This window comes from Corapipo altera, unplaced genomic scaffold, assembly GCF_003945725.1.
Source record: "Corapipo altera isolate COAL_440 unplaced genomic scaffold, ASM394572v1 0, whole genome shotgun sequence".
Classification (NCBI taxonomy): Eukaryota; Metazoa; Chordata; class Aves; order Passeriformes; family Pipridae; genus Corapipo; species Corapipo altera.
In genome coordinates, this window is record NW_020884872.1 from 50,314,473 (window position 1) to 50,327,479 (window position 13,007).

Genomic DNA, 13,007 nt, shown 5'->3' on the forward strand with positions numbered 1-13,007 from the left:
CTCATGAAACTAGTCAGTGAAGCCTTATTCATAGCCTACCTCATCAAAATACTTGGAGCTCTCTTTTTCTGCTTCTTGCTTAGCTCGTAGCCATTCTTCCCTCAGTTTTTCTTGTTCACGTTGGTATTTCTCCTGTTAAGTTAGATTGAAGTTAAATATGCAAATAAGAAACATGATATTTTTTATTTGCATTAAAATTTACTACTGGTTTTAAATGCGTTTTTTAACAGACCAGGGTTGTAAAAACACGCATGAATTCCTCTAGAACATTAGGTCTGCCACAAATTAAGTCCTGGTTCAAATACAATTCAAAGGAGTTCTATAATTGATTTTGGAGAATCCAGGCTTATTACATGGTAAGTCTCACAACAACTGATCTCATATCTGTTATATTCTCTGTCCTCCAGTTTAGTTACCATTGAACAAAAAATCAGCTATCTAAGGTATTTCTGGAAAGACAGAGTGATTATATTTAACTTGGATCTGGACACATTATTATGGTAAATATAAAGTGATCACTAAGGGAAATATGAGGCAGTGATTTGGTTTGAGCAAGAACTCTCGGTTCTTTTGAAATGTTACCTAAAAAACCCCCAATTTCTGGACATCCAAATCTGTCTTATGACTAGGTTTGGTATGAAATTGATATACTGTCTTAAAGCATTACTCAAGGCATACAGTAAATGTTTTGGTGGCTTTGTCAGTCACCACTTATATCTAGGGAAAAGCAAAATATTTAATGATGTCAAAAGTATTCCTTCTAAGATGCTGGGAACAAGCAAAGAGAGACTTTGCTTCCTTTCTTTGTATTTAAAAAATCTTTACTAGGATCACAGGGAAGAGAAAGATTATTACTCTTGCCAAATTTACAACTTCAGGACTAAAAAAGAAGAAGCAAAGAAAAGAAAAGTAAAGGCAGATAGGTGAGTCTGCTCTCAAGAAAGGGGAGCCAAAGTTTACATTCTTTAAAGCCATATCTTCAGGTATCAAATGGAGCATCCAAACCATAACAGAGACCACAGATAAGTTTAGGAAGGTACAACTGTTGCTTGGCAGAGTTTGTAAGCTAAAAGGAACAACAAAAGATCAAACCATCCAAAAAAGCAACAGAGTCGCTATGCTGTACTTTGACATCACAAATTTTTGCTGAATGCACCAAACTTATTTAGAGTTTTAATCTTGTGAAGAATAAATGATGTTCACTGATGTCTCTCTTAGCCATCAGATAACAAACTTTAGTTTAATTTGCAGAGATGTGTCTTTCTGAACGTGGTTGAACGTGCTTAGGCTTCATTGAGCTGAGGTCTTTGCAGAGACCTATGCTTGGGTTTTTTGTGCTATTCTAAGATGACAAACATTGCCCCTTTCCTCTGCAACACTCTCCTCCAGCTCAAGCAACTGGTTATCAAGGTGGTTTTGCATTATCAAGTCCAGCTTTCTGACTCACAGAGGTCCTGGGAACCAGGTTGATTCCAAGTGATTAGTTGATTGCTAAATGACAGGATTCTAGCAGGTGCCTAACCGTGGCACCAGCTGCCTCCTCTTCACATACGAATATAAGGCAGTATTGCTAACTGAAGGCAAAACTCAGGCTAGAGGCAATTTTCTTAAGGGGAAAAAAATAAAACTCATAATCAAAAGTGAAGATTATTGCCATTTATGTCTTCACTTATCCTTTAAATTCTTTAGCCAGTAAGGACATACCAGCCTTGTGAAGATTGAGCACTTCTGGCTATAGTGAATACACGTTCTGGGTTTGATTTTATGAAGCTCACTAATGCATTGTCCTCTTTTTTCTGAATAACTGCTAGCATGTGCAGCCCAGAAAGCATATCTGAGAATCTCCTCAGGTAATCAGTAAGAAAAATTACAGAGGTCACATGATACTTTTCTTTCATAACAGTTGCTGCACACAAGTGATTGACAGCCCATGATTATGAAGATCAATTATACCTGCAGTAAACGGTCCTGCTCTTTTTGCCATTTTTCCTGTCGTTTTCGCTCTTCCTCTTGATCCCAAACCCGACGACTAGGAGCACTAATGGATGGGACTGGGAGCTAATATAGCACAAAAATGAAATAATATTATCCTCTTCCATGTAATCAACACTACATTTTAAAACATAATTTTTAAAGTGAGAAATAGAAGCCATTACAAACACTAGAACTTTATAGTGACAAGGACCTAAATTAGCCTTTTCTTCGAATGGACAGAGAGCAACAAACTGGAAAATCTTAGTACTCTCAGATTTGATCAAAATTTTAAAGAAGTATAAAAGGCAACAGAAAGCAGTGGGCTTCCTGAAAAGACCAGGATTATACAAGTAATTAGTAGTTCATAAACAGCACTTACATCAGGCATTGCAGGCTCTGGGCCTCCTGTGAGATTTGGAAGGCAAGAAAGAGAAATCATTAGACCCACACATACTAACTACTGCAAGACTTGTGTAACTTCGGCAAGTCAGTTTTAATTTTTGCTTCCTTAGTAAGACATGCTTGCATTTGCCCCACTTAACTTACTCAAGGGCAGAATTTATTAGGTGCTTTCAACTAAATGTGCACAGTTGTTTAAAAGCTTTACATGCTTACAAGTGCCATCAGCAATTGCTTGAATTAGCAGTACATCTCCAACTGTGGCAATACAGAGGCTCTTTACTATACCTCTCCTATTATTACTGTGAAACCCAACTGTTTAGCATGACTCAGAATGTGGCACCAAGGTAGAGAAGCTAATCACCTACTGCCCTTGAAATTAATCAAGACCAATAGACATTCACTGGTAACTTCTCTACCACAAAACCATGTATTTCTCCTTTCCAACTTTCCTCCTTTCCCACTCCCCAAAGCACACGCTTGAATTCAGTGAAACTGTCACTTTTCACCACAAACCTTATGCTACTTGAGGCTATCACACTTGGACTTAATCATCCTGTGCCAAGATGATTAATAGAGAGAGACGTGTATTATGCTAACAAGTCAAGAAAATGTGGAGAAGTACAAATTTAAGTATAACCCTTTCTCGAGCAATATCACTTTTTTTGTTTGTTTACGGTGTAATTGTTACCTAGCTCTCCAAATTTAAAAAGTTTAATCTCCAAGTTTAAAGAAAACACATAAAAGCAAAAAGTTGCAACAGATTTCTGAAGTAGGACCACATGAAGCGGAAAAAAGGTCAAACTTCGGATACAAAAGATAATGAGTCACAGGCTAGTGTCCATTCTATATATGTACAATTTTGTTGTCATTGTCAGATCTCAACAGCCACAGCGGCAACAGGACAAACAGCTTGATCTATTGCAATTGCACCAGGAGATCCCAAAGGGAGGCACAGACAGCACCTATCTTTGCTCCCCTCTTCTCTCACACCTGTAAGTTTATGCTGAACTGCACGGGTTCACAAAGATGAATCTTTCATATAACTGTAAAGCCGAAGTGTCAAAAGTTTAAAATTAACATAACTGTATTGAACGTACAGTCTACAACTACAGCCTTGTCCTCCCCCTCACGCAGAGATGAAATACTTAAAATATTGCTATAAAATTAATTAAAATAAAAACGAATTTTCTGGCCAGCCATAAAATAAAAACCAACCAACAAAAAAAATCCCAACACCAACAAAACAACCAACAACAAAATACCACCATACAGATACAATTCAGCAGAAGTATTTAAAAGCAAACAGAACCACAAACAGATATATGCTGTGGCACTTCACAATCACTTTTGTCAAAGAGTCATCACCACTAAAGGCAAAATCCTGGCCCCACTCAAATCATTGGCAAAATTCAACTGAAGTTCTAAAGGGCCAGAATTTCCCTCTTTCAGGCTACAGCAAAACAGCAAGGCATACATAGCCTGAAGACAGCATAAGACATATAACATTAGTGAAAGTATGTGAGCTGTGACATGCAGAACACTGAAAAGCAACCTACAAAACCAAAATTGAGTGCCTCATTTTCTGCCTTTAAAAGCTAGCATGTTAAATTAAAAATTTATATCGGTCTTCTTGGGATCTTGCGATATCACCACAGACTGGAAAGCCAGCAGAGGCCTTTTTCCATCAATTTACACGAAAGCACAGAGCTGCAACTCAAGATAAACTCAAATCCAGAGTTACGTATTTTATCAACAGCTCTGACATCTTCACTAAACCTCTGCTGGAATATTCACCATTTTTCCTGTTTTGTAGGTAGTAGCAAACCAGACCAAAGAGTGCTATCCTTCTTACTTCTAACCAGTGGGAAAAAAAAAAGATGAAGGACATAGAAGAGATTTAAACAGCTATAGATGTAAAAGAACACACAAAGACCCATTACCACAAAGGTAGACCCATGAATTGTAAGAATAACCTGATGACCCTGGGAAAAGAAGGGAAATTCATTATGTTGCTTCATTATAACTGCCACGAACAATGCTGAAGAGGTAGAGCACCCAGCACCAGACTTGTTAGGAAGAGTATGCAGCAGGAACAATTTCATGGAAGTACATGAAATGTTAGCTCTTTGATTTACCTTGTTCAAAAAATTGTGACCGTCTTTTTAAGTTTTTCAAAGAAATAGGTTCAGATGCTATTTGAAAAATACAAAGAACACAAACAAGTCAATGAGGTGCCTTTTTTTTTTTTTAAAGATTATAACCACTGGATAAGAAACTTCCTAGTCCTCTCATCTCGAGCAACATCGCTTCAGAAAAACAAAAAGCTTCTGCAATACCAAGTAAAATCTTACTAGGTTACATCATATACTGATTAGTATTTCATTTTATCACTAACAATGTCCAACTATAACAATCGCAGAAGTGTCAAACTTGGACTCAGAGTCTCCCTGTCTAATTTAAGCCTCCCTGACTGGGATACCACATTGGAATGAGGAGCCTAATCACCATTTCAGGTCATCAGAAAGGCATCTCCAGAGGGCAATTGATATCTTGGGGGAATTCTTTTATAAATTGCCATGTGTATTTAAGTTAAAATGAAACACAAAGTTCCTATTTAAGGATTATTATTCCATTAGGAAGTATACATACCTGGTTTCTCTCACTGTTGTCAAGTAAGGTTATAACTGCTCACAGCATCGTAAGTAATTATTATTCATACAGGAATAATCAATATCATTCTCCAGGAATAAAAGTAAAATAAAAATAGTGAAACAGCTGCTATCCCTAAAACCTCACAACTGAAATGAGGGTGGGGGGAATACCAAAAGTTGAACACTCTTTACACTCTTCCTGGGCACTGAAATAAATCAATACTAATACTGACTCAGTCTCTACACAATGCAGTAGCAATTACAATAAATTGTGTACTTTCTTCTCTTTCACCCCTACCACACAGTAAATTTATAAACACTAATGAAGAGGCAGGGGGGTTTGTTACAGCTTTTTTTGTCAGTTCTCAAACTGCCTAGCATGTCATGGAAGCAAACTACACCCAGTTTAGATGCAACATGTCTGTGGTATCTGTCTAGCTTTCAGTTTACTAAGGTCTCACTTCACCCACTGTATAAAGCTTGCAATTATTACAGGTTTAACATCTGTGCTTGTTGCAAATGACACAATTAGCAGATGAATAGCAACAGTGGTTTACCTCTTTGTTCATTAGAGCCAAGATCTCCTTGTGTTCCATTTATCAATTTTGTTTCTGTATCCTGAAAAATTAAAAAAAAAAAAAAGAGGTCTTTTTTTTTTTCTTTTTTTTTTGGAAGTTTATCCAGTTCCCTGACAGGAACTATATATCATGAAACATTTTATAACATTTTCCATAGAAAGATACAAAACAATCTAAAACTTCCTGAGTGTATTTTATAATGAGGCAACCGCAGGCATTTGAGGGAATCAATAAGCAGCTGTGAATTGCTGCAGAAATAAAAAAATATTAGTTTGCAAGAAAATGCCAGAAGCCAAGATCTTTCTATTTCAGCTCCTTGGCAGGTAGGTTGTTATTTATAAGTAATTTGAAATCTCGTATACGCTTGTTCTTTGGGCTGCAACTTCCATTTATGCTAATAACACAGGTCAAAGTCTTCTCTAAAGAAAAAAACACATCATATGTTTTAGTTAAAATATAGTCTACACATGTTTTAATATCATTTACTGGTCTCCACTCATGAATAGACAGTAGCAAGTCTTTAAAACATCTTATTTACCTTAATATATACATAGCTACATCTCCATATTTGCAGTGTCCTATATTTTTACTTGTACTGCTTTTTCTCCATCCTCCCATTACCAAGACATTACATTTTTTCTTCCTTCTCCCAAATCCCACAAACCCTTCAAAAACATACTCACAGAACTTCGAAGGCTGCTGGAGAAATCTCTTTTTGTTGATATGGTGGAAACATTTGAAACATGTTCTCCAGAAGTTGCATCAATCCATTTATTTTCAGATGTACCTATAATGTTGGTAGCCATACTGGTGAGATTGAGGATTTTATGCCTTACATGTGGCAGGGAAGGCTGGTCTTTGCCCCAGTCTTTTTGGTATGTGGAGGATCAAGAAATTGATATAGACAGTAACGTCAAAGAACAGAACAAGAGTTAGTGAAAACACATTAAAATAACACAAAACCACATACAACAGAAGAGGGAGACACAGAAATCAGGTGGAATTTGTGAAGACAGGAAAAAGGGCATTTATGAGCAGACCGCCTTCCCCAAAAATGCACGTGTTAGTCATAAGCCAGGTAAAGTTTGCCAGATGTTTTGCTAATATATGCTACAGCAGCTCAACATTAAAGAGCAGTTAGTATTCATTGGAAACTATTTCATTAACGCTAGTAAGGATCGAGAAAAGTCTTCCAACTTTGTGTAGGCAAGTTACAATGAGACTCATACACTATCCAGGGAAGGGTCATTTTCATGTCCATGCTCATCAGGAAGCACAGAGGGGGGAAGAAAAGGTAGTCCAAACTAAACTAGCAAAACTAAAGAGGCAAAGACAAACGATACTCTTCTCTCAGACTCCATTATTTCTCCCCTCCCACTACTGAAAATTTTGTTCAATGAGTTGTTTGCCACTAATCTTACTCTACAGTTGTACTAGGTTCTGCAAAGCAATTTGTTTCTTGTCTCTCTCTCACTCTACTTTTTTCTCTCCACTTACTGGTAACTTATTCTACCCAACTTCCTACTAAAAGAATGTTTTGTATTTATACTGTGAAAGAAGTCATTGGTCACACTTTGAACTCTGCAAAAATTCTTATGGAACTTTCAAAGGGTATCCTGATTAAAACCATGGCAAGTCTAGAGATGCTACAAGGCTATCAGCCAGGATGGAAATACTAGCCAGAATGGGCAGTACCATTTTGGAGAGAAGAGATTACAGCATCACAGTATTTGGGTCAATGGACAAAATCATAGCACAGAGGTGCCACCAACAAGCTCATACATCATTTGAAATGCCCCCTGAAGAAATGAACACATGATCCTCATTTGAAGAAAGGGAGCTGGTCATTGAGAGAGAAAGGCTTAAACAGTTATTATGGTCTAAAGAACAGGTCCTCTTTATTCTTGCAGTATGGAAGGAAATGAAATGTTATATACCCTTTTGTTGTGGTTGCACACTCTTTCACCTGTGCATCCTCTCAGAAAAAGGCCAGAGCACAAGAAAGATGTCAGTATTTCAATGCTTTGAAGATTTGCTTGTCAAGACATTTCTAATGCACAAGCAGTTAAAAAAGCCAAGTTGTGTTAAAATGCAACAGACACACTGGCAAACTACTTAGCTTAGATACATATTACTCCTGTAAGGGTAATAAGGACTCTCAGCTGTCAGGTACAGCAGAGACAAAGCTTATTTGCCTTACAGAGCATACTGTATCTGCCTGATGAAACAACTCACCATTCTTTCCGTATCGTCTGACATCCATGACCAGGTTTCCAGTTTCTAGTCCTCTGCTGATGGCTTCTTCCCACTGACTGTAGTCCATATGTGAAACCTTTGTGCCATTGACAGCAATGATCTCATCATCTACATGCAGTTGACAAAGTGCTGCAGGGCTACCTGAAGAAAACAGAAGAAAAATAAAATTATGTCTCCACTCATAATTATTTTTTTATCACAGTTGACACTGGAGGGGGGGTGAGGTGGGGAGTTACTCAAAGAAATGCTTAATGGTCGATATTCAGTAAGTCTTAGGAAAATCTACTACATTTTAATATAAAATCAGTAAACTCAGTATCAAAGTAGCTTTTCAACTTAGAACTTATGAAAATGACAAAGAGCATCAATCTTTTGGACTTGTAAGTCTTCACATTCTGGCTAGCCCTTTTAATAAGCAACCTTTGGACTCAATCTTGCCTTCACTAACTCACCGTTATAATCTGAGATAGTGAGAGAGAAGCAGCACCACAGGGTCTGCAACAGTTAGCTGAAATTCAGCCAATGTTTGAGTAATCCTCCTCTTTGCCAAAAAAACAACCTGCACTCTGTTAATTCCAGTAGAAGCTGGCTTTCTCATATTCTTATTTACAGTTTCTGGACTCTACTGACAAGAGCATGCTGTGTTACTGCTGTGCTAAAATAGTTTGTTAGCTCTGAATTGACTGGTAATTGCACTCAAGATATTGCTGGGTGCTGTACTGCTAGACTTGTCTGCATTCTACTTATTTTATCAATTAAGAGCAAATTCTATGCAGCTTGGACTTTGAATCTACTGATATTTTGCAAGACAGGCTGCACTTTATACTTTTTTTCATCTACTACACATTGGCAGGCAATATTACTAGACTAGGGACAGAGAACATAAGGATCAGTTCATAAACTTTTTCTCTGTTTAATTCAGAAAATGGATGAGCTGAGAAAGTCAGACTCTCCAAGTATGATTTGATGAATTACATATGAATGGTTTTTCCATTTAAAATTATTCCCTTAGCAGAATGGAAAATAGAAAAGCTAAGTAAAAATGTAGTTAAGCACTGAACAATAAACCCTCCTGTTAGTAAAAAAAAATTGAACTACACAATGGAAGCATTTTCCAAAGTAAGTAGAGAAATCCACACATCTTATTTAAAATATACCAAGAACAATGCTCTATTACATTATTAGAAACAAATATGTACAAATATGACAGAAGGATTTAGATCATATCTGTCTATCTGACTCATTAGTAAAATACCACTCTAAGTCTGGATCATCCACTAAGGATTCCGATAGCTTTTAATATTCCTGGCACATGAAAAAGTTAAGAAATTAATAAATGCTATGCTTCCTAATACTGCACCAAACAGTGATTCGTCATAATTCACTAAAAAGCAACACTAGCTACTATACTAGAAGAGCAAAGCTGCACATTTTATTTTTCTGCATTCTTCTTAAAATATGGACTGCAAACTTCACTTGCAGTTAGCAGTAAAATTTTCCAAACACACCAATTGCTTTTAAGTAACACTGTAGAAGAAAAGGTAGGGTTTTTATCTGGGGCAAGAAAACGGGCAATAGTTAAATTGGAAAAAACATGCATCTCTTTAAAAGCCAGGAAGATGTTAATCTATTAATGTAAGGTACTGTTAAGAATGCTATTGAAGATACTAACACTGAAGTTACTATTTTCAACAAGATCATATAACATTTGGAATTATGTCTGATACTTAGTGCCATATAGTTTGACTGCATCTAGACTAAGCCTTATGCTCATGGTAGAGGGAATGCTTCAGGTTCAAGAGGAGTCACCAAAACTGATAATTTCTCTGTTTTGTGTTGTGACAGAACAAGGCTTAGGAAACGAAAAAGGTCATGTTCATCTTACTCAAAAAATTTGTCGGGGAGACCCAGCTCAGAGGTGGGAACAGTATATCTCATGTCATTTTTATGACAGGAAGGGAATTTAAGACTGCATGGTTCTTCCTACACTATTACTACAAAGACATATCCATACCATACTCCAGCCATACAGATTTGAATGAATAGCAGCAGTCTTTAGATTGCACATGTAGACCTAACTTAGCCAGAACAACTTACGCTACACAATTTTTAGCATGTAGCTTTGCCAGCTGCTCTTCCTCCATAGTCTGTGAATAAAAGGACAAACCAGGGTGCCTATATTGGGTTTCTGCTCTGATTCAGCTCTAGAGAAGGTGAGAAGCCTGCAGAGACTAGCTAGAAATTTAGGTGCCAAAAGCTGTATGTTGTCTTTCTCTGTCCAGCTCCTCCAAAACTATAGGAATTAACAATAATTTCTTTATATTGCTATTAACAATAATTTCTTCATATTGCTATAAAGGATTTAGTTTCTGTGATATAAAACATATACTGCTGTTTTTTGCAAGTTTCCCTGAAGGTAAAAGACTTTTCTTTCTTACTAGTCCCCAGTAAAAACAAAACAAACCAAATATTCTTTTTCTAGATGTACTTAGTGTCCTCTAACCTATCCCCATCTGTTGCTACTACAATAGATAAATACAAAGAAAATAAAACCTGAAGGAAATAGGACAAATTTACTGTGTTCTATGTGACTGCAAGTGTTTGATCCCAGAAGAGCATTCTTACATCAAGACAATCACAAAAAATTATTGCAAAGGGAAACTGAAAGGGAAAGGGCTGAAATAATAAAGATTATATGGCACTGCGGAAGTTGGCAGAACAGACTAGATTAATGACTTTAAGGCTGTTTACCTATTTTTTAGTGTAAAAGTTGAAAACTGTAAAAATGAACACTATGTTCTTTCTTTTTCTTTTATATGTAGTAAATGGGACTAACTGAAATATGCGTTATAAGCTTAATTCATATTTAGGTTTTTGAGAACACTTACAAGAAATTAATTTTGCCTAGTTTTCTCACCTGCTTTTTTTTTTTTAAAGGAATAGCATATATAGAAGACAGAGTCATTTATAAGTCCTAAAAAGATAAATGCAAGCTATCATCTCAAGAAAATCATACAATCAGAGGAAGTATTCCTGAAAGTCTTTCTGGGATCATGGAAGAGAAAAAGGTGACTAGGAACAGTTGGTTTGGATTTGCCAAGTCTAAATCACACTTGACCAACCTGGTTATTTTTAATGATGAATTGAATAGATCCGTGGATGAGGGGAGAGTGGTGGATACCACACACCTTGTCTTTAATAAGGCTATTGACACGATCTTCCACAGCATCCTGGTATCAAAATTGGGATTGTATTGCCTAGAGGGCAGAACAACCAGATGGGTGAACAACTGGCTGGGTTGTCAGGCTCTGTGGGTAGCAGTTAATGGCTCAGACTAGAGGCTGTTTACAGGTGGAGCTTGCCAGGGATGTACCCTGAGACCTACTCTCTCTAATGTGTTCACCAATAATCAGGAGGAGGTGAAACACATCCTCATCAAGTTTGCAAAACTTGCCAAAAGGATGGCTAAAACACTGGAGGGAAGGGCTGCCATTCAGAGCAGGAATCTGACATTCAACAAGGCCAAATGCAGAGTCCTGCTCTGGGATAGACTAACCCCGGTGATGGCTCAGGCTGGGCACTGTTGAGCTGGAGATCAAGGCTGGGGGACCCTAGTAGTGTTGGGGCTATATGAACACTAGCATGACCAACAGGTCAAGGCAAGTGGCTATTCCGTTCACTCCTCAATCAGTATGTCATGTTGACAATACCGTGTCCAGTTTTGGTGTACTGCTGTAAGAGAGACATCAATAAAGAAGGGCAAGTTAAATGGTAGAGCACTGGGATGGGCACAGCTGGAGCAGTGGAGAGGCTAAGAGGTTCAGCCTAGAGAAGAGATGCTGCAAGGGGACCTAACAGCAGCCTCCCCAGTACCTACCAAGAGAAGTCACTGAGTCACTGAGAAGAGAAAGCCTGCTCTTTATTGAAATTTATGGCAGGAGAACACAGCACTGTGGTTATAAAATTGGCTGGGACAAAGATTGGTCTGACTGGACATGTGGGGGAAATTTTCTCTGAGAAGATAATTATGCAATGCCCAGGGAGGCTGTGCAGTTTCCATCCTTGGAGGGTTTCAAACCCACATGGGTAAAAGCCCTAGGCAACCTGTCTGAATTGTCTAGACAGTTTTTTGAGCAGGGTTTTGCTCTTGGTGATCTTTCAAGGTTCCTTCCAATCTAAATTAGACTATGACATCCTTAAAAACAAGAAATACAACATTGCTAAGTGCCTAGCTGAAAGCATATCTTAATCTTTCAATGGGCCACCCACCTCTTTCATCCTTCATTCCTTTAAAGGGAGCTACAGGAATTGAATAAGGATAGAACATGAGCAAGTTTCTGAAAAAAAGTATGTTCAACACAGGCTATAAACAAGAACACTGAGATACAGTCCATTCTCCATTCAATCTATACCTTCATTATGAGAATGGTAATAAAGCATAACCAAGACAACAGCCACAAGGCCTTCATCTTCTCCTTGGGGACAGAGCCTATGTGGACCTTTGTGAATGACCAGCAGGAACATTCATTACCTTCAGATTTCCCCTTTACAGCTGGCAGGGCAAATGGACAGACCTCTACCTCCAAGGAAGAAAATTCAACCAGAAGCTTAGCAGCAAGGAAAGCAAATGGGAAGTTATTCCTTGTGCAAAGCAAACATTAAAAGTTACAGAATCACAGAATTCAGGTCAGGTTGGAAGGAATCACAGTGGGTCATCTGTTCCATCCTCCCTGCTCAAGAAGGGTTATCCTAGAGCACAAATCTAATTATGAAAAGTAGTCTGATATAGTAAAGAAAGGCCTCTTCAGTTCTTGAATTTCAAATGAGAAAAAATAATGTAAGATTGCTCATTAAATGCTGTTAAACAGTATTTTTTCCTCTATGGAAAGTATAATTAAGGACTAACTGAATTAAAAGTTTCCAGTTATTTCCCTTTCTCAGGATGATCTTGTGTTAGGTGGAAGAAATGGCAGAATTCAATATTCCTCAAGTATTACCGGCAATGGGAAAGACCACTGTTCAGAAAACAAGCATCGTGTGTGATTTGCTTGGGGGTTTGTTGTGTTTTGTTGCCTTTTTTTAGTTAAGAAAATCGAGCTTGTTCTCTGCAGAAGACTATTAAAGCTTAGAAATAAACTTTATATAT

The 13,007-nt window shown here is 37.6% G+C and overlaps 1 protein-coding gene across 13 annotated transcripts in view; it reads right to left on the reverse strand.

Annotated features, from left to right (window-relative positions):
• LMO7 (LIM domain 7) overlaps positions 1 to 13,007 on the reverse strand; it is a 131,458-nt gene that overhangs the window by 14,806 nt on the left and 103,645 nt on the right. For 9 of the 13 annotated variants that reach the window (XM_027646544.1, XM_027646518.1, XM_027646584.1 and 6 more), the window contains 7 exons: positions 7,841 to 8,002; positions 6,289 to 6,473; positions 5,585 to 5,645; positions 4,512 to 4,568; positions 2,354 to 2,379; positions 1,954 to 2,058; positions 40 to 132 (listed from right to left, as the gene is read on the reverse strand). In XM_027646544.1, coding sequence (XP_027502345.1) covers positions 40 to 132; positions 1,954 to 2,058; positions 2,354 to 2,379; positions 4,512 to 4,568; positions 5,585 to 5,645; positions 6,289 to 6,473; positions 7,841 to 8,002 — 689 coding nt within the window. Of the gene's footprint in view, positions 1 to 39; positions 133 to 1,953; positions 2,059 to 2,353; positions 2,380 to 4,316; positions 4,359 to 4,511; positions 4,569 to 5,584; positions 5,646 to 6,288; positions 6,474 to 7,840; positions 8,003 to 13,007 lie in introns of all 13 variants that reach the window. The other 4 variants (XM_027646535.1, XM_027646564.1, XM_027646554.1 and 1 more) reach the window with 4 other exon arrangements.